Here is a 23,074-nt window from a genome sequence, read left to right on the forward strand (position 1 = left end):
GCTGCAACTGCCCTTGGCCAAGTTCCGCGGACCATTTGCGCATCCCATGACATCACATGGACGTGGCATTCTCGCTGCTTGTTCCAAATGCAAGTTTCACGAGCCAGCAGAACCAGCGCATTACAACGCTATAATGAAACAACTGAAACTCCCAAGCGCCCGCGGCACAGGGCGCAGAGTCGAGCAAAAACAAAGCCTTTCGACCACCCATACTACTCAAGGGTAATGTCAAAATGTTATTTTTTCTTAGAATCGAATAGAAGTAGACAAGTACCATTTTCTTCCGTCTTATAATTGAATAAAATGATCTTAATACGAGTAGTTGAGTACTAGTGACATAAATTATGATGAGGAGTGCCTTCATCATTGGGCTACTACCAGAATGTCGCTGGGGGGTCTCAAATCGTGTCATGCATTTACGTCAATTTCTCGGTTACTAAAGCTCTGTTCCCGATTATATTGACCCCTTAGACGTTCTAGAGCATTGCTTTTAACTTGACTTCACAGTAACCTTTAGTATCCCTTTAAGAGGCTGCTGCTGCTGCTGCTGCATGTTCAGCAAAACTCTTTCGCATGTGTGTTTTTTGTAAAGTGCCTTTACGGTTGCGATGACATCCTGGTCGAGCGGCTGAGATATTGCAGTCATGTTGTCAGGCAGAAACTTTAACTTGACTGTAGTCAACATTGGCTTGATTTTGTGGGCTGTGCAATTGTCAAGAATGAGCATGGCCTGTCACTTCTCTGCCACCATGTTTTCATCGAACTTGCAAAGCCATCTTGTGAACATCTTGCATCACCCACACCTTTTTGTTGGATTTGTATGTCACTGGCAGGCAATGACAAACAGGCGGCGCTTGTCCATGTTAGCGCAGAACAACACAGTTATGCGCTCTTCTGAGGCCTTGAGGCCAGAGCAGGCTTCACCCCTCAGCGCAAGTGTGTGGTTGGGCAGAAGGTTATAAAATATGCCAGCTTCGTGGGCATTGTATACGTCTCTGTCCGTATACATGGACAGCATGGTTTCCAAATTTAAGCGAAGCCTGACTTCGATGGACTTGTCGTGTACGTCAACGCTTTCACCACACACCGCTTTGCAGCTGATGTCATGGCGATCCTTGAATCGCTGGATCCATCCATTAAGCGGGTTGAAGTCGTCGTGGCCTAAAAGTGCATCGAGGGACTTGGCATTTTGTTGGAGCATGGGGCCACTCACTGGTATGCTCTAAGCCCTAACTTCACAGAACCATCTAAAGAGCGCTGCGTCCACACCTTCGTACTTCAATGTATGTATTCTCTTCCGTGACCGGGAAGACGACTCTTGCTGCAGTTGCTGCCGCAATTTGTCCTTGTTCTTGTATATGGTCGACACGGTTGTGTCGGAAATGCCGTATTTGGCCGCCACCGACGACGCCTTCTTCAGCCCACTTTCTATGTCCCTTATAACGCACTCCTTCGTCTCCAGCCATAAGGCATGCCTCTTTCTCACACCACTTGAAGACGCCGCCGACGCCACGGTGATGAAAGCCCGACAACACACGTGCCCAGAGGACAACTACAGCACTATGAGATCACAACGTGCACACACCAAATGCAACAAAGTGACTGGGAAAAAAAAAATGATTGCGCTGTCACTGCTATCGCTTCTACCCCGCACTCCACGCAGCGCACACCCTGACTGGACACTGCTGTAGTGACGAAGACACTCGCCCTCCTTCCTCTAAAGTCTCCCGCCCTTCTCCTCTTTTTTGTTTCGCTCTTCACCGCAGGTCTCCACGCGTGCACCCACGCTCTCCCTTCTTTGCGTTTGCACTCCTGGCAACCGTGCGGGCCGTGCTCAACGCCTCCGAGAAAAGGCCGTGCTCCATGTGCCGATTTCATGGTCGCGCGCTTAAACGAACCATGCTATAACTGGTATTCTGCTTCGTGCGCCTACAGAATAAACGGTCCGCCTATACATTAAGTTCTATGGGAGATATATCGGTGGTCAAAAGAACCCATGCTATAACCGGTCCTGCACCAAAAGCGGTTACGTTATAAGTGGTCTGCACTGTATAAGAGTCATTATTTTGCTTTCAGTAGAGTCTCAAGCAACATCTATGTTTCACGCATGTATCTACAGTCAATCATAATTCGTGACTGAAGGGGATATCCGAAATCTTTATTTCCACAATCTCCTTTTTATTTGCATTTGATAATGTTCAATTTGATTAGCATTGAGTTTTACTAATTCTTTCAAAGGTATTTTATTTGCTGTGTACTTTACTAACCCCTTGCTTCTGATTTCTATTTTAATAAAATAAATGCTGCTCCTTATTGTTCAAACTGGATTAAGTCGTTTTGTTAATATTTTAGCATGCTTACTAGAGAGTGACAGCATCGGGCAACAAAGTGTCAGCCTGTCTTGACATAAAACAAGGTTCTGTGTCACTCAGGGAATCTTGCAAAGGTGCTCAGGGAAAACCTGGAAAACTCGGGGAATTCAGAAATGTAAGCTTGGTAGACACCCTGAAATGATTACCGTCTGAAGGAACTGAATAGGCTTCCTGCTCCTGTTGCATTCCTGCTCTTGAGCGTGATTGTCTGCTCAAGCTTTGTTCCCTACCTTCAGGGGGATGACTTTGTAATGACTGCAGATCTTTCATTGCAATCATTTCCCTTTTCATTTATCCTATGTGTTTGCATGCTGCAGTACCTCATGTACCTGCGAATTCTGTGAAACCGGTGTGGAATCCATATGGAATGAGATATTCCCCCCCCCCCCCCCCCCCCCTTAATGTCGGTCCTTCCTTACTTGAAGGTTTTATGCTTGTTTCACAGGGCACAGTTTATATGGTTGAGTAAGACATCTAAAAGTTGGGCTATAGAGTTTTGAATACCTTGTTTGGACTCTGTAATTGTGTATATTAGTCAGAATCAACTAAAGTACTTTCAAGTTAACTAAAATTCTAAAATTAGCTAAGATAAGATCGACTAAAATATTCTAAAATACTAAAATGTTTCTTCATGGCTGCGCAACACACCATGAAAAAAGTACTAAACGGAAAAATCTCCACTTGGGGATACACGCCCATGTACTGTTTTAAGGGGGTGTCAGCCTTTGACAGGGTACGTGCCACCACCTTCTAAAACTAAAAAGGCAAAACTTCCCACTAAATTTGGTGATGTGAGAATCAAAATGGCAGTCCATCAAAAGGCCCCCTGGCAGGTCACATTGCCTGCAGTTGTTGGTGCTGTGCAAGTAGCGACACTGCTTAAATGGAAGCTTGGGTGAGTTGGTGCAACATACTTGAGATTTTGAAACAGCACAAATCACAGAAGACCAGATGAAGAAAGACTGACGCAACCGTCACTCGCAACTAAAGTTTATTCATGTAACAGTGCAATATATACTTGCGCAGTCTACAACATAAAAGGACAAATGAAGATAAGATGAAAAAGTTAGTGACGTTTCACTTCATGAACGTGGGTGACACACAAGCGTATGGGTGCTATAGTGCACACACAAAGCTATCGATCCTCTATGCACCTAGCCGCCTACACTCTTGTCTTCGTAGCACATTGCTTTCAAGATGGCGGCCGAGTGCGGTCATGCCATATGTAGCAGCCGCCGAAGTATGACACCCCACCCCCAGTGCCTTGCATGCAATAGAAGAAAGTGCACCTGCTCCCTGCTTTCCTTCCTTGCGCGCACAAGATTAAGCCGCCATCATCGGCTCACCATTACACGCTTTCACCCGCACATACAACATAGGGCACGCAGGGAAAATGTTAGCACGAGACGAACCCAGTATGTCCACGCTGCACACAGAACCCGTAGCAACTGCCAGAGAAGGTCAGCCTAGCATGTCTCCGCCTACGCTTCTCCTCCGCGACGTTTCGCTCTAGGTGGTGCTGCTTTGCCGCGCGCTCAGCACACTCCTTCATACTTTCCCCAGCGTGCAATTCTCTTCTCCATCTCCAAGTGCCCTCTTCCTCCAGCGATCACTTCACTGGCGGGTCATGTATGCTTGCGCGTAGAAGTAAAAGGCTTGACAAACACTGTGGGTTGTGTCTACGCTTTGTACAGCTATATAGTAATGGTGTAGAACTAAACAATACTTAACTGCTGCACATTGACATATAAAAAGTTTAAAAGGGCCCTGAAACACTTTTTGAACATAATAAGAGAATGTGGCTAATCTGTAGACGAGGCTCCTGTGAACATGTGAGCCAAATGTTATTGCACTGCATGCTGCAGGGAATTTACAACCTCTTGTCAAAAACAGTAAAATATAACTTGCTGTCCCCTTCACAATGTCGTCAGAAGCTATGTTACAAGCAGCCAAGCAGGCCCAACATGTATGTTCTCATGATTGCAAGAACATCCTCAGTAATAATGTTATTAGTAAATTTGAAATAAACAAAACATACTCATCTGTAATCTCAAAAAGACAAAAATAAAATTATTTAATCTTTGCACTTCTAGTCTACACATGCCAGTTGCGCTTAGCTGCATCTGCTCATCGTGGCCTCTGACATCGCACTGATGTGCTGCATAGCGTTGATACCACGTCCACCATGGGGTGCCGTGACGAGCCCTCTCCTCGGCTAGATGCTCTGACAACCGCGTGCTATGACTGGTCTGTGCAAGTGACGTAGCTCCAGGTGCCTAAGCGCCAATCTCATGTCAAGACAGTATCGTTCACGCCTGAACTGGAAGTAGCGTTGTAAAGAAACAAACGAAAATGCCCAAAGTTTGGGCGGGGCCTTGCCTCCTTGCTGTCCCCCCTGTGTAGCTTCCAGTGTGCTAGTGGAGATGAAAGAAGAGAGAAAGCGGGTGCGTTGATGAAATAACTGCCTTGTGAGGCAACATCCTTTAAAAGTGAGTCCATTCTATGATTAGTTAGAAAAGTGTTTCAGGGCCTCTTAACATTTGTGGCATCACCTCACCTAACTCGGTAGTGGCACAGCTTTTAACAAATAAAATAGGAAGACTGCAGAGGCTTGGCTATGCAGACACTGTTCAGTTGCTGGCTACTCTGCCTACACAAAGTGTGTTGAAAAACCTGTTGCCAAAAAAAGGGGGGGGGTCACGAGCTGATGGCTTCCAATGCCAGACATGTTTCACATCTTTCTTGGAAGGGGAGTCAATTGATGCATGACAAGGGTAGTTTGAGATCATTAAGAGAGCCGCTTTGTCCTGCAAAATGAATGTAAATTGATATTGCCGCGGCAGTACTCCGATGAAGAAGAGGTCAACGCATGTAGGCATGAGCGTTTGTGTCAAGGCGCAGGGAAGAAGAAGTCGCAGTTGCACTCAATATTAAAAAGGCGACCTGCGGCTGTGCCTCCTGAATAGTGCTCTACGACCCTTGTTTCTGACGTTGCAATACTGGTGGAGGTGCTGGAGCCTGCAACCCCATGCGGGCAACCCATGTTCGGAGCCGTACACCCTGTCCCAAAGCTCCACCTCTCATAACAACTCCAGTCCACCGTTTCAGTCGGTGCCTGCTCGGCCACAGCCCGGAGTTCCCTCCCGTTGCGACTCTCACCGACATGGCTACATCATCGGCACTTCTCCCTCCTTCACAGATGGTGCGTGGCCTTTACCAGGTGACACTTGAACACCCTCGTGTGCCCCACATCTTCCATGGCGATGCTTTTGAAGATGTCAAGGACTGGCTTGACCAGTACGAACGTGTCACCCTGGTCAATCGCTGGAATGACCAACAAAAACTCGCCCATGCTTATTTCGAACTTGAAAACAGCACTCGTACATGGTACGCGAACGGGGAAGCGAGCTTCCAAACGTGGGGCAATTTTCGTCGTCAGCTGCTCAATACATTCTCGAACTCAGACCGGCGCAATTAGGTGCAACAATTCATTGAGGCTCAGGTACAAAAACCCAACGAAACCGTTGCCATGTATGTGAAAGATATGGCCCGTCTGTTTCACTGAGCTGACCCGGATATGACGGAGGCAAAGAATGTGCGTCATCTTATACGGGGAATTAAAGAACCGCTGTTAGCCGGTCTTGTCCGAATCCCGCCAACAACTGTCGACAAAGTTATCAAGGAAGCAACTGTCATCGAGCGGGCACTTCAGCAACGTTGCCGCCACTTCAACCTCCAGCCAAACTACACACCAATCAGCTCTGCAGCTCCGATTGTTGACCGCACTTCTTTACGCGACATGATTCATGACATCCTGCGTGAAGAGCTGCGAGCCCTCGGCATTCCTCCTACGAAGTCGCCGGTCGTTTCTGTTGCCGAAGTCGTGCGCCAGGAGTTGCGGCAAGCTTTCTCCTCACCAGCCCCATGTCCAGAAACACGTCCGCCAACCTATGCCAACATGGTCCAACGTCCTCCTCCTTCGCCTCCGGTTGCACCATTTCAGCCACGGCCCGCTCCCGTGCCGTGGTGGCAACGGGAGTCTGCGAGACTACCTCCAGTTTGCCGTGCCAACTTGTGGCATGCAGCTGACCATCAACCAGTCTGCTTCCACTGCGGCCTACCAGGCCAAATTGCCTGCTACTGCCTCCATCCACGTGCTGGAGTCGCCTCCTTTTTGCCTGTCGCTTCAGTGCACTTCGATGACCGTTGCACCTCGCGCAGCGATCAGCTGTCGACTAGCCAGGCAGCTTCACCATGTCGTCGCTGGCAGTCCTGTTCCCCTGTGCGTTACACTTCCCCAAACCATTAGAGTTCCATCACTGACGTCGGCAGGGGTGGTCGCGCTCCCCTAGTTCGCGCCGGGGAAACTAACGGCAGTGATCTCTGGGGGAAAGGTTGCCCTGTGTAGAGACGACAAAAATATCTCCCACGCTCCCCACGAAGACGACCTGACGATGACTACTACTCACGCCGACGAAGACGACCTGACGACAACGAATACTCATGCCGACGATGTTGCTCGCGCCGATCTCAGCATTCTGGTGGATGGACATCACGTCACTGCACTTGTTGACGCTGGCGCAGACTTCTCGATTATACGGCAAGAGCTGGCTGACCGAATTAGGGAAGTGAAGACGCCGTGGACAGGGTCGCACATCAGAAGTGCCGGGGGTCAGCTAATGACACCAACGGGCACATGCACCGCCCGAATCCACAGCGGTAATTCCAGCTTCGTTGCCACTTTCGTCATTCTCCTCAACTGCTGCAATGACCTCATCTTGGGGATGGATTTTCTGCGAGATCACGGCGCAGTCTTAAACATTATGGAACGTATGGTGACATCTTCTGCCAGGCCATCTGGCGACATGATGAATGACGAGCAACATGAGTCGCTGACAATGTGACCATTCAGCTGTGATCCTGCCGCCTCGTCTCTGTATCATGCAAGAAGCCCTCAAGAAGCCCTACCACGGGGATGTGATCACAGAGCACATTGTTGCACTATTGCTCACGCAAGACATTTTCATTGCTAGAGGCATACTCGACATGACTCATGGGCATGCGGAAGTCTTTCTCACGAACTTCAGCAACGAACACCGTCACATCCAGAAGGGTACCGCAATTGCGTACTGCGACAACGTCACCCAAGTTACAGATTGTTTCGCTCTCCAAGCAACGACCGTCCCGCCCTCGACTAATCTGTCTGTCGACGTCAGCTTCACCCTGTCGCCTTCCAAGCGGCAGTGCCTATTCGAGCTGATACACCAGTTCAAAGATTGTTTTTCGACGGTGTCAACGGTCGCAAAAACACCACTGACCAAGCACTGCATCATCACGGATGATACTATACGGCCGATTCGACAAGATCCCTACCGTGTAGCTCCAAAGGTGTGCGTAGAGATTCAAAAGCAAGTGGAGGAGATGCTCCAGGATGATTTAATACAGCCTTCGAAAAGTCCTTGGGCATCACCCGTGGTCTTAGTCAAAAAGAAAGACGGCAGTTTGCGATTCTGCATCGATTACCGCAAATTAAACCAGGTCACGAAGAAAGACGTCTATCCGCTGTCACGCATCGACAATTCGCTGGACAGGCTGCGGCATGCACATTATTTTTCATCAATGGACCTACGAAGCGGGTATTGGCAGATCAAAGTTGATGAGAGGGATCGTGAGAAAACTGCCTTCGTGACCCCCAACGGCCTTTACGAATTTAAGGTCCTTCCTTTCGGTTTGTGCTCAGCGCCTGCCACTTTTCAGCGTCTAATGGACACCGTACTTTCAGGCCTGAAGTGGCAAACATGCTTGGTCTATCTAGACGACATCATAGTGTTCTCAGCTACATTTGAGGAGCACCTAAGCCGGTTACTTGCTGTTCTCCAAGCCATACGCTCGGCTGGCCTGACGTTAAAGCCTGAGAAATGTTGTTTTGGTCTCGGTGAACTGTGCTTCCTCGGCGACGTCGTCAGTCACGAGGGTGTACGACCTGATCCAGCGAAAATAGACGCTGTGGCAAAGTTCCCCACACCTTCCGACAAGTAGACAGTGAGGCGCTTCTTGGGGCTGTGCACCTATGACCAACGCTTTATTGCAAATTTTTCATGTATTGCTGCGCCATTAACACACCTGACACGAGACACTGTTCCCTTTCTGTGTGCGTGTGGGGGGGGGGGGGAATTAGCAAGTAGCATTCAGCGAACTACACCAATGCCAGCAGACGCCTCCTGTTCTTGCGCACTTCGACCGAGGTGCCCCTACAGCACTTCACACTGATGCGAGTAATGTTGGTCTAGATGCCGTACTGGTGCAGTGGCAAGATGGCTCCGAAAAAGTAATCGCCTACGCTAGCCGAACTCTCTCTCGTACGGAGGAAAACTACTCAACTACTGAGAAGGAATGCCACGCCGTGGTTTGGGCGGTTATAAAATTTCGCCTGTATTTGTACGGCCGTTCATTCAAGGTTTTCAGATCATTCTTTATGTTGGTTGACTAACTTAAAAAACCCATCTGGCCGTCTGGCGCGCTGGAGTCTTAGGCTTTAGGAGTTCGACGTGACCATCATTTACAAATCGGGAAAGAGGCACAGCGATGCCGACTGTCTCTTGCGGTCACCTGTCGAGTTCGCAGGTAACAATGACATGGACACTGCATTTTTGGGTGTCATCGACGCCGTCACTATCTCACAGAAGCGGTGCCATGGTCCAGAGTTGCTCCCACTCATTCATTTCTTGGAAGGCCGAAGTAAAGACGTTTCGCGACTCTATGCCAGGTGACTGCTGTCGTTTTGTCTGTGAAACGATGTTCTTTATAAGAAGAACTTTTCTGCCAGTGGCAGCACGTACCTGCTTGTCGTACTGGCATCACTTCGAAAAGAACTACTAAAAGCATGCCACGATGTAACCACCACAGGTCATCTAGGCTACACGAGAACATTGTCCCGACTCCAACGGAAGTACTACTGGCCGAAGCTCCCCGCTGCTGTAAAACGTCACGTACAAACGTGCGGACTGCCAAAGACGCAAACCGCCTCCCGGCAATACCGCAGGTCTCTTATATCCGGTCGAGGTACCAGGCCAGCCATTCGTCCAAGTTGGAATGTATTTCCTGGGCCCATTTCCAACTTATACAGCCGGCAACAGATGGATCATTGTTGCCACCAATTACCTGACACACTACATGGAGACTAAAGCTACACAGCGGGACACAGCAACCGAAGCAGCTAATTTTTTCATTGAAAACAACATCCGCGGGCACGGCGCCTCAAATGTAGTCATCACAGACAGGGGAACTGCCTTCACTGCCGAACTTCTTGACTCGCTTCTCAGACTGTGGCACAAGCCACTGGAAAACAACCGCTTATCATCCCCAGACGAATGGACTAACCGAGCATTTTAATAAGACCCTCACAGGCATGCTATGCATGTATGTTGATATAGAACATAAGAACTGGGAGCAGATTTTGCCCTATGCAACATTCGCCTACAATACTGCTTGACAGGAAACTACTTGAATGACACGGTTCAGCTTGGCCCATGGTCGCAAAGCCACGACAACGCTAGATGCCATGTTGTCGCACGAGTTTGACGACCTACCTACTGATGGTTTGACGACCTACCTACCGATGTTGACGAATTTACTCAGCACGCTGAAGAAGCCAGACAGCTTGCCCGCTTACATATTTGCATTAAGCAAGACCAAGATGGAAAACTGTACGATCTTGAACATAGGTCTGTTTTCTACACCCCCTACGACAAGGTATGGGTCTGGATACCCATACGCCGTCGTGGGCTCTCTGAAAAACTCCTACGACAGTACTTTGGGCCGTACAGAGTGATCCGCCGCCTGAGCGACGTGAATTACAAAGTCGTTTCCAACAGTGACAATAGCTCCAATCGCCGCAAGCACTTACTCAATGTGGTACGGATGAAGCCATTCCTGTCGACCTAACTTGCTTTTTTTTTTCTTTGTTCTCTTTTTGTGTGTGTGTGTGTGTTTGTGTGACTCTGTCCTGTTGTACTCTGTCCCGTTGTCCCAATTAATTTGCGCATCAGGACGATGCTTCCTTCGGAGGAATGCAAATGCGGCGCCAGTACTCCGATGAAGAAGAGGTCAATGCGTGTAGGCATGAGCTTGTGTGTCAAGGCACAATGAAGAAGTTGCAGTTTCGCTCAATGTTAAAAAGGTGACCCATTACTGTGCCGCCTGAATAGTGATTTACGACCCCTGTTTCTGACGTTGCGACAATATGATGATAATGCACCAATGAAGAAAAAAGACAATGTCTTGTATGTGGCAGGGTCACTTTATTAAGGTAGTTGTGTTTTCGAACTGATTAACATGCATATGGCAAATGAGTTCTGTGGAATCGCGCAAGGTGGAAGAAGTATCATGAAAAGAAAAAAAATTGTCATCCACCAGAATGTTCCACAAAGCTACAAAGGAAACTCATACAGGTTTCTCAGAAAGAACACGTTGCAGTTGAGGAACATGCATAGTACAATTAAGATACGTAGTACAATTGTATATGTTCTTGAACAACTTCTAAAAAATTCTTTGGAATTTGCTGCCTATAGATAAAAATTTACTAGTACACTGGATGTGCAACACTTTCTGCTGCAATGAGAAAGAACCAGAGAATCTAATACTGTTGCATGTGAACCTTTTATTTACAGGTGCAAACTGGGAATTGATGCAAGAACAGCAACTGCGTAGCAAACTTGACAGCCCCAGCTTGGTCGCCATCTGGGGCCGCCAGACATCAGCAGCCATAGGTGAGACTGCAACAGTTTTTAATGCGTGGCTTCGTTGTGCGGCTGCCTAAACATATACATGAGGTTTCACATACCGTATTTACTCGCATAATGATCGCACTTTTTTCGCCAGAAAAATTGACGCAAATTCAGGGGTGCGATCATTACGCGGGTTAAATTTCCCACGAAAAAAAAAAAATTTTTTTTTTCGTCCCGCGTTTGCTGCGAGATGCGGGTGCGGGACACCAAAACAAACATGGCGGCCGGCGGAGCAAGCCAAACGCGCCAAACGCGATTTTTTTTTCTTCTCGTGAGTACATTACGTGCATTGAAACAGTTTCTTCCGTATCAGTGATGAATAATATCGTTAATATCGGCAAGTTTGCGGCAATAACGTAGCCATGTCCACTTTGAGGGGACAGAAACAGATGGACGCACTTAGCTGCCAGTGACAGAAATGCATGGCCGGTGTGCTGCGGAAACTGCGGCACCGGTTTCACTACTGTCCTAACTCGGCACGTTTCCGCTAAGGGTGGGCGAATATCTTAGCCGTGTTACAAGCGTCGGCGTATGAATAGGGTACACTTTTAACGTATCCGTGTAAACGTGGCTACTATCATTGCCGCGCGCGATTTGTTGCGTGCTCACGAGTGCAGATGAAAAGAATCGAAAGGCGCATCTTTTGTTTTTGTTGACCACAGCGATTATAAAGCCTACCCATAATAAAGGCAAGTTTGGTTGTACCTCTTTTTGTCATGGAAGTGCGTAAAGTGATGAAAGTAATGAAATGAGGCATCCACTTAAGAATGTTTGGTGCGTGCAGGCGAGTCGTTCGCGTAGCATTCGACAGACGGTAAGCGCGATCATTGTTAGCTAGACTTGGAACACCACATATCGCTGCGGCAAGTTCGGGGTGCGATCATTACACGGGAAATAAAAAAAAATCGAATTTTGACGACAAAATTCAGGGGTGCGATCATTACGCGAGTGCGATCGTTATGCGAGTAAATACGGTAATTTAAACCATTCTGTAAAAAAAAGTGGTGCCTTGTAGGTGAGGAACAACGGCATATTATTTTCACTTCTCAAGCCGCTGAGAATAACTTTTCTTGCTGACCACTGAGTAAATTAGCTAAAATTAGTTGTGCAAAAATTTAGCTCATAAGCTATGCTTGAAGTGTTGGGAGATTTCATTAAGAAATACTGTGATGCGATTGTTTTCACAGATATTATGCAATTACTTATACGGTCTCGGAATAAACACGCAAAATATTAGAGCATGTTGCAATCAAGTGTAGTGAGAAATTGTTCTTATGGATTCTCTTTCTGTTACTTTCTTTTTATAGAAACAAATTAACTAACATTCGAACTATTACGAACATCATTTGTTCACCATAAAGGTGGAAAAATTATAGATTGTGTGCCCTGGGTAGCCAATCGGATAGCTCGCCCATATGATGTCAATTGGGTGGTTTACGTCATATGGGTAGGGCCAGCTGAAAATTCTGCCGAGCAGTGTGCTGCGATTGACAGCAATGTACATTTTTAAAACCTTATAATAAATTACATGCTTTATGCGGAGCACTTAGATGCGTCAATTAATGATCAGAAGGACCTACTCTAACGACTCAGCACGTTTGTAGAAAATCGGCAAAATCGTTTCAGGGTCCCTTTAAATGTGCTGACCAGTAAGCTGATATGCATACCCTGAAGGATGCATCAGAATCTTGGGGAATTGTCATACACGTGCAAGGAGAGACCCGGTTGAAGGTCATATAAGCATATTTTTACGTATATCTTTATGCACATTTTACGTACATGCATGCAAGGCATGCAGTCCAAGCGACAATGCATATCTGGCCATCGGAATGTACAAGTTGCCCGTCTCCCACCCATATCTTGATCACACCACTGGTGCAAGGTATTGGCCCCAAGTGCGGCCTTGACAGACACTGCGAGCATCGCTCAGATGACGTCAGGGCCATGACTTGGGTCTGTCTTCTGCTAGAGTCCGGGCAGCGTACACGTGCATCTCAGTGTTTGTTTGTTCACTCGTTTTGTGTGGTAGTACACTCCTGACGGTACTTCAAAATAACTTTTTGCGGTTCTTTTCGTCTGTAATTGTTATAAAAATGACTCAACAATCCATTTCCTAAAGGCAGTTGCTGTGTTTGCAGTGCTGGCCTATGGAGGTTGGTCCAGCACATTTCAAACTTTCCACACGTGATTTTAAAACCTGAAGTGGCAGTTCAGGTGGCTAATTATAGAATAAACAGGAAAAATAGGATCAAACATCTAAGAGACCAGGGGAATATTTGTACAGTGCAACAACCACGCAAAAAATGCTTGCATATAACTTCTGCAGTGTTTACCTTGATTTTAATCGTTGTAACTTGCCTTGTCACAAGCAGTAGTACATGGTAAAACACCCTGTTTTCGCATTTGCCGACTGACGCATGAAACAGTAGCATGAGGACTGAACACTGAAATTTGGATTCTGCCAGCACTATTAGACTGCTTACCAAAAGTGTTTAGAAGAACTTGTTGTTGGGCGAGTTGGTAGATATTAGCGAACATTGTTTAACTGCGCGAACAAACGGACCACAAAGACAGCATGGGACATGGATGGGCGCAGACTTGCAACTAATGTTTATTCCACAACGACCACATATAAGTACACCCCCGACGTACACCACTGCGTGTGCGCGAAAGAAGGCAAGATAAAAGAAAAGTAAAACCTTGTTAAAGCAAAACGTGACCTATCTACGCTCGTCAATAAACCTCATCTCATTGTTGTGTAAATAAACTGAAGTGTCACTGACACATTCTTGTCCCTTCTTTCTAACATGGTACACCTTGAGTAGCTCTCTGGCTCGGCTATCTCGGCAGCGGCACAAAATCTTTACTTCCTTCATGATCGGTTTGCACGTGCACGCCAAGCAGTGGACAGGCAGGTGCCCATTCGTTTTATTTCTAATTGACAATTCATGCTAACGCAAGCGCACATTCACACACCTTCCTGTTTGGCCTATGTAAACTTTGCCACATGATAAAGGTATCTGATAAACTACTCCAACACTGCAACCTATGTGGGAAATGGAGTGCTTTGTTCCACACCCTTGGAAGTTATTTTTACGTCTTCCTATGTGCAAGCATAGCCCAGCGAGCTTGCCGGGAGCCGAGAACGCTATCTCAACTCCGTACCGTTTCACAACCTTTTTTAAGTTGTGGGAAGTCTTGTGAACAAAAGGCACAACTTTACGTTTCTTATTTTTGCGCTCCCTTGCGTCTTCAGTAACATTGCCTTCCGTCTTTGTCTTCTTAAGCACTGCCTTCACTACTGCTGAAATGACTGATTGCGGGAACCCTGCTTCTTCCAACCTCACAATCTGCTTGTCAAAGTTTTCCTGTATTTTGTGCGTGCAGGACTTTCTTAAGGCTGATATGATACACTGGGTGGCTATTGCCTGCTTTACCGTTTTCGAATGAGCTGAATCGTAGGGCAACAAATTCTTTTGGGATCTTGGGTTATATTTCCAGCACACATGGTTGTCACAGAAGCTTACAGCGTTGTGTTGTCTAAAAACTGAATATTATTATCCTTTGTTAGTTCATGGGTGAATGTTAAACCTTTGCCAAGGCGCTGAAAAATGTTTAGTACACCTGCGATGGCGTCGTCATATGTGTAACTGGCTTGCTTTTTTAAAAGTACAAGAAAATCGTCAACATAACAGAATGCAGTAACAACCTGGTCACGATCGCCTTCGTTTACCGCTCTGTCAAATTCAGATAAGGAAGCATTGCACAAGATAGGAGCAACGCAAGATCCTATACATATACCTTGTTTCTGCACGTAATAGTCTTCTTTAAACTGGATGAAGGTAGATTTGAGGTAAAACTCAAGCAACGCTAAAAACCTATTAACACTCGAAAGGTGTTACTAGGTTTATAGAGTTGAATGACGATATTGGCCATGCTTTTTCCATTGACATAGAAGATTTGTTTTATTCGATCCCTCACGCTGCATTGTTTCAGGCTGTTCAGAAATGTATTGAAGTTAATGGCGAAGTGTCTTTGCAGAATTCTACCAAGTTGACTGTTAATAGGTTTTTAGCGTTGCTTGAGTTTTACCTCAAATACATGTGTAAAAAGGTGATGTGTTTAACATCACTCTGACGTATATCTCTAATTTGTGACTAGGGCTCTTGCAAGATGCTTGTAAACACTAACAATTCCATGTAAGCTGTAAACTCATGTATAAATCTTGTCTGCTTGAGATACTGTAAAGATGCAGTTTGCAAAATCCCAGGATCTGTTCTGTCTCCTCCCCTTTTTCTTTCTCTCTCTCTCTCTCTCTTTGCATAGTTAACGAATTTCGCCAATTTTTGAAAAACAATTTGAGGCCCTAACTCAAAATTCTGCTCCCTAAAGTTGCTAGAGTTCTTTTCTCGAAAGTGCAGAAAATTTTATTCAAATAGGTCTAGCAGTTGTTTCACGAATGCAATTCCACATTTTACATGTATTTTAATAGAGAAATTGGACTTAGCCCCGAGCTAACGCTTCCTCTGAACCATAAATTCTTTATTCGAGGCAATTTCTGTCCCAATATTTATGATGTGTGTGAGGAAACCATTTTTAAGCTTTACGGAATTTTTGAAAATTGCCTGTGGCCGATAGCACAGTTTTTGTCCCTGAGCTAGATTATTTGAAGAGGCAGACGTTACTAGCACGAGAAATCTAAACACATAATAATCTAATTAACCAGAATTCACTGATTAACTTCGTAATTAATTATTTACAGCTCATATTACAATTTACAAATTGCAATCAGTGAGCTTGCAAGATATATCCACTTGAAATGAATTTCCAGGATGACACCAGTTTCAAGATGTTATTTCCCCAAAGTGTGGGATGAAAATACTTGGATGTTTCAGTTACTTTCATGCTTCAATGCATAAAAGAGCATTTTATTGAAAAGGTAACCGGAACAAAAGTGCATTTTTACTGCAAGTTTAATGGGCACTTACCTCCAAACTGGTGCCATTTTGGAAATTCATTCAAAGTGGATATGCCTTGCAAACTCACCGGCTACAATTTGTAAATTGGAATATGTGCTGTAAACCAATTAACGAGACAATTAATTAGTGTTTTTCATTTCTGATGCAAGTTATGTCCGCCTCTGAATAATCCAGCAACAGGCAATTTTTAAAAATTCCATAAAGCTTGAAAATGATCACTCCGTATATGCACTGTTATGACACAGTCGTACTAAGAGCCCTGAGCAACACTTTTTCTGAGCGGTTGTTGCAGGGAACAGAGACAGTTGTAGCAAGTTAATACGTAGAAAATGCTTGCCTGACTCTTCCATTTCCGCACTATTATAGAACAACTCACAAGGTCAATAGAAGCTTGATGGAAGGTTTGCAAGCAGTATCTATCTTATATGTGTATTTACAATGTTATAAATGGCAAGGTTGCTTTTCTGTGTAAAATAGTGTCCACCGTAACTTAGTAATAAAGGGAATGTTCACGCTTGGAGCAAAAAAAACACCTCTTCACATGCTGAATTTGTGGGCAGCTTTTTAACGAACTTTATCAACATGCACAGCACACCTCTACATTGCAAGGGAAGTCGACCCATTTAACTCAGCATGGCTTCCAATATTTAAGCATCAATTCATACTTTAGACTTGACAGCGGAAAGCATCTGAAACATCCTTCAGGATGCATAGCACATGCAGCAGCTGAGTGATCTGGAGCAAGCTGGGTCCTGACTGTGACGTCACTCATGAGAGGGCGCATCTCTCCAACTTCTCGCCGTTAGTGGCAGGAGTACATGTTGTGTCCGGTGAGCAATTGCTGGGTGCACAAGCAATGCGTGATGCAGGCTTATGGGCGTCCAATACATGTCTCTTCTTTAATACTGGCCTCGGCTCAATGAAGGAAGTCTTTAGACAGAAACAGGTCACTGTAGGTTTGAAAGGAACCTATGTTACCATAAGCATGCCATCGCTGCTCATCATAGTTGAGAACAATCTTCAGAGTTTCATTGTAGCAAAGGCCAAAATACCCAGATAAACCGGCTGTGCAATGACATTCCTCTTTATCTCCATACACAAAAATTTATCGCGATCGATTGAAGCAGCTTCAACATGTGCCAAGAGCAAGCACACCTTACAGATGCATGGGGCTCTGTGGTTGACCTCATCTGAGTACATCACACAAGCTTGTTGCCCTTTATTTGTTGATACTGTGTGTTCTGCTCTGGATTGCTTTTGCCACTCTCTTCTCTAGCTGCGCACACTATTAAAGACTGTGCTCACTGCCTAGTTGTCTGTCGGGTAATACAGCAGCTGGTCTGTAGCCTTGTTTTTTTTAATTTATCCAATACATCAGGTCTTGCGAAGGCCCAAGCAGGAAGGAGTTTGCGTAGGTGCATTTTAAGCAGTATGCATGCAGATTCTTATCTATGGGAGGGAAAACTAAAGTCTAAAGAAGCTGTGTTTTATTTAGTCTTGTAGTAAAGGTAATTATGTATACAGTAGACTTCTATTAATTTGATGTTTTGGTTATTTCGATCCTAAAATTGGCCTTCACCGGATAATTCGAACTTGACCTGTCAGCATGCATATGCGCCTGACCCCCACGACAACCTCAGTAGCGACCCTTTTAGTGGCAGCCTCTGTGGAACTTGGGGACAGTGAATGTGTTGGAACACGTCATCTCCTGTCAAAAACTTTTTTCAACCTGTCCTAGGAAAATTTTCAAGCAGTTATAGTAGCTCTCAATCTCTGATTATGGTATTTACCCAATTGTAATGTGTGCCTGTTGTTATTATTATTATTATTATTATTATTATTATTTTTTGAAAAATGAGGCTGAGTATTGCCTGTGCGGTGCTCTCAGATCCGAAACCAAAACTACTGTTGCGGATTTCGTATGCTTTACCGCATAACAAGGATATATTGCGTTGAAACTGACTTTAGGAAACCGCCATGGTGCGACACGTTAGACGTTTGCCCACTTGTTTATTTCCACCTGCTGGATAATTCTATCAGGTTTATCAGTCCCGTCAGGGTTGAATTAACGGAAGTCGACCATGTTGAATTATCGATATGTTGACTAATTTGAATCGCCTTTCAGTTGATTGCACTATTTTGACTCTGTGCCTGTCAGAGTGGTAATCAGATGATTCATGTTGGATGAGGTGTCGTGCGTCTGCTATACTTATTCCTAGCCACGCAACCTAACTGGGGTGTATTAACAGGGGCTGCATGTAAACGTGTGATGATGCTTGATTGATATGTTTGAACTCATTGTTTTCACGCCCCAGGAACCTTCTAAATGTATACATCTGTGTTGCTAAAAGTAGTCACTACACTAGTTAACATGCTTCTCATTTTGTGATGAGCCACAGAATTGACATTATGGAATAGATTCAAGACAGGCATAATATCTGAAACTAGGAAATTTTCGGTTTTGCATGTGGAAAGTTGGGATGCAAACTGCCGAGCTTGCAAAAGAACCTTAAAAGAGTACAAAACAATGCAAGCTAGGCATGGCACTTTACATATGCAAAGGTTCCTTTGGGTACCCAAACCTGTTAGCGTACGCAAAATCTAAAACTCCCTATTCAGGGATGTGCCATCTTGCGCCAAACCATTGAGCTGCGTCAACTTGCTCCAAAACACTAACTTCCAATGAAGTCGCTAAATTTTGTGGAATGTTTGTGCGATGACCACACAGCCATGTGTTGGCTAGCATTTAGCCCTAGAAGCCAAGCTTAAGCAATCCATTTCAGCATCGGCATCTTTGGAGTGTGGGCGTGTTTGGAGGTGCATTGTAACTTGGCCACAGGAAAACGAAACTCCTTTGTGCTTTGCAATGCATTATGAATGTTTTATGTAAGTCTTACGAGTTTGCATTATATTCAGACCAGCTAAAGATGATTTGAACTGGCACTCTATTTATGGGGCAGTCGGGAAAGAAAACTGCGCTCTTAGCTGAATGAATAAGTAATACGGTCTGTCATTATACATTTTAGGGCTTGCTTGTACACCCTATTGCTAAATCTGCATCAATTAATGACAAACACCATGTGTGTAATGTTAAAATATATTTTGCACACGCATCACATCCGGTTACCGGGATGGTAGTGTGGCACGCTGACAAACAAGCTACTTGCTTTTGTGAAGCTTCTTGACCAGAAATATCCCATGGCAACCGTAATCGTCACTCATTTTCACTCCAGCTACTCTATATTCTGCAAACCGCACCATACAAAATTAGACTTTTGCGGCCGCAACATGCAAACCGAGCAGTTTCAGTTTTAGTCTACCGTTGTGGCTGAATGGCAGCCGTAAAGGGTCGAAGAATACACGAACGACAGAAATAGTATTCACGGCAATGATGTTCATGATTAGACTTGCCCAGATCTAGTCCGAAAGTATCAAGAAACCATTTTTTGGCATTTAGAACATCGGTTGTCGTTTTACATGGACTTTATGGGGCGGCCCTAATATTCAGGTTTGAGCAAAGTATTGGTCCGCGACACTGATAGCAAAGCCACTGAGCACTTTTTTTCCCTCTCTTCCTTTCATAGATGTCACAGTTTTTTCGTCTTTCTTCTGCCAAGTTAGTGGAATACTAGCATACATGCAATGACTAACAAAGTAACTTCGCATGTATTCTGTGGCACTCTATGTCAGCTGAATGTCAACAGGAATTTAAAAAATAACTGAGGGCTTTATGCGAACAGCTTTCAGTGTATGTTGATGGGTGTTGTTCGTGGTGGTCACAGTCAGTATTTCTTGTTCATTGTGCACGAATACATCTAATTAGCAAACTTTATAATCTTACCTGATTGTTGAGATGTCAGTGAAAAAGTTGTGGAGGATGTTGAAACATGGGTGATAACTGAATTTAAAGCAACCTAGGATTTGCGTTATCCAATATTCTTATCCATTAAGTGAGGCAATTAATGTTAACTAATTAAACACAAATATTATATGCTTGTCCACAACGAAAAAAAACTCCCAACTAGCATTAACAAAAGCCTATCAATGTACAGTGGGGGCTGTTTGTGTAAATCCCTTGGTTATTTTTTTTTTCTTGGTCACATTTAGTTGGCACCTCGAGTATGTAACTTAAAAGTGATTCTCGAGAAATGCAAATGGGTTTTCTTTGTCGGGCATATGAAATTTTTTTCATTTAGTGAACTTCCTCCACCTTGCTGGCTTCCGCAGAACTGATTCACCATAACCTAATAGTGTTCTGCAAAGTCAAATAAAGAACATCTTTTCTTGATTTGTCTGTATTTGACTCGTGTGGAACCTTACGTAGCATGTTCCAAACCTGTTCCAATGCGCAAAATTCGCTGCTCGCAGAGCTGCCCCATGACTCCCTAGGCCGCTTTCATCCCTGAACTTTCAAATAATTCACCAAAAAAGGGAAGGAAGCATGTTTCTGCTGTCCTTTTGTAATATTGCCTTCTGTTAACACAAGGGCGAAAGTGAAAGCATGTGGGCTTGTTTAGGCACAGAAATAGTTTGTGTATATAAGGCACCACTTTCAGCCGATGCTTATCCGTGTAATTTGGTTAAGCTTCTTGCTGCATCCTTCCTTTACATTCATTACAAAGTTCCAGCAACCCTTTTGATCACTGTAGGATGAAGGAAACTCACAGCCAACACTAAACACCCAATGGTTAAGTCTCTCTTGCACCTTGTGATGGCACATTTTTGAATGTGCACTATAGGCAAAGAACTCCAGTGGCATTCTTTATCTCGAAATAAGACAGTTCAAAGGGTAAAAGCTTTTTTGTTCAAAGGTCAGCATAGACTGCTAATAACATAAATTGCCAGAGTCGCTGATATTTGCACTATCAGTGGTACAGCACCATAGCCAAAACAATGTTCAAACCTGTAGACATGCAAAACACTTGCAAACCAAGCATATGTGCACAATTAGAAGCATGCGACCGAGATGTTTCCATCCTTTTAAATTTGCTAGCTTAAAAAGGTTAACACCTGAGCACCAGCCTTTCCTGACGATCTTGGCATAGCAGACAAAATAACAAAAAAGAATAGAGGAAAAAGGAAAATGTTTACATTGCACAACAACTGTGATGCCAAATAGCGACAATGCACACATGTTTAAGGTGGAGTTTGGCAAGGAGTGCATGCTGCTGTCAAAAGGCTAGTGCAGAGCGTTGCCTCCGAAATTGGGCTATGCATGTTTAGCGGCTTCTTTGTTGCCTAGGTAACCCCTGCATGTCCACAGCTTTTGCCATGCTTCCACAGAGTGCCTCATACCACGTGACTGTTTACAGTGCCTGTAATGGAACATACAACATGCTGTCGCTGTGGCAGATGCGCTGTTGTGCTCTTTCTTTTCTTTCTTCCTTTTCTCTTTCCTCATTCGTTCATTCCATGTGCCCTCCTCTGGATTGCCCTTGTTTGTCTGCAGAATTCTCCGGCAGCCTTACTGTAACTGATATTTTGTCTTGTACAGCTGCACTATAAGCAGGGACAGTATTCTCGGATGATCACAATAGAAGTTACTTTCACTTTGCTTGACAAGCATAGGACACATCTGGCATCTGTGCACAATAGCATTGTGGCGCACTATGTACCAAGCATACTGTCTTAGCATAGTGCCAAGCGCACTGTTGTCCATTGGTGCCAACATGTGAGGTGCTAGTCGCGTGAAGTCTCGTGAAAGTATCTCGTAAGGTGATCATCTGAGAACATCATATCGCTATGGTGTTTACTACATTGAGCTCTCTATGGAAGGGCAAGGAAGTCGGAAGCCGTCATGTTATATCATCATGTTATATCCAAATATTACTAGCATGCATGGTACTTGGAACAATTAGGTTCTTCCTTTAAACTTGCAGGGTAATGTGGGAAGGACACTGCCTTCCCATTCAGCATAAAAGAACCTAAAACCCTGTCCACTGCATACTAGAAGAAACATGCTTCCTGAGACTTCAATAGTATCTCTAAAAATGGTGCATTTGTTTACACACTATTATGAAACTTTTTGTTCCTCTTCGTGGTTTACCCAGATACTTTTAGCAAATGAATATCTGCAGCTCTAACTAGGTCATGATCGTGCTGTAGTTAGCCTGAATCCATCTATGGATCTAGCAATTCCAACACCTCTCTTCATTATAGAAATGACCGTTGTTACTCTGATTTTTTTCTGTTGCTTCCATTTTGATGATTAGACAGCAAGTATGCTTCTACTCACGGTCTTCAATTCGATAGTTTTGTAAAAAAATTGCTAGAGGGAACTCTGGACACTGCAATCATTCAGCTACCATGGGAACATTAGGTTACGATGGCCCATGCATGGATTTATCTGATCTTCTGTTCGTGTGGCATTATTTTTTACGCTTTATCGTCCTATCTTTTCTAGCAGTCAGTTTTATAAAAGCAGTCTCTGTGAACGTGTAAAAAAATCATTGTGAGTTGTTGCATATAAAATGCAATTTAAAAAAAAAATGTAACAGCCGTTTGAAACCAGAAAGGGCGAAGTTTAGGCACATCCATGTACTACCCATTATTCACATGCAGACTGAACGGTTATTACTTGCAGCTCCTATTGACACTAGTACCAGAGTTCCCTCTAGTAATTTTTGTAGCAAACTCATCTGTTCAACTTGCACGACATGCATTACATTAAGGGATTTACCCCTGTCTTCAAAAATGCATCTGAACTTGAAGCCCATGCTTGACTTAATATAAATGAGAACGTGCCTAAGACACTCATTGCGTTTCCTTTGGTGCGTTCACAACAGGCGTCGTTTAAATCAAGTCAGGCGTGGGTATCAAGTTGAGATGAATTTCTGAATACGTACGTTAGAGTGTGAAGGTTGTTTATCAGTGCACTATTAACATATTTTGGTGCCATCAGGATCGTCAAGTCATTTCTGGTTAAATTCTGAATATT

At 44.6% G+C, this 23,074-nt stretch overlaps 1 protein-coding gene across 10 annotated transcripts in view; it reads left to right on the forward strand.

The window, feature by feature from the left end:
• LOC135901610 (mucin-2-like) overlaps positions 1-23,074 on the forward strand; it is a 76,848-nt gene that overhangs the window by 20,924 nt on the left and 32,850 nt on the right. For all 10 annotated transcript variants that reach the window (XM_065431456.2, XM_065431461.2, XM_065431459.2 and 7 more), the window contains one exon: positions 11,042-11,140. In XM_065431456.2, coding sequence (XP_065287528.1) covers positions 11,042-11,140 — 99 coding nt within the window. The remainder of the gene's footprint in view (positions 1-11,041; positions 11,141-23,074) is intronic.

Source organism: Dermacentor albipictus, chromosome 1 (assembly GCF_038994185.2).
Source record: "Dermacentor albipictus isolate Rhodes 1998 colony chromosome 1, USDA_Dalb.pri_finalv2, whole genome shotgun sequence".
NCBI lineage: Eukaryota > Metazoa > Arthropoda > Arachnida > Ixodida > Ixodidae > Dermacentor > Dermacentor albipictus.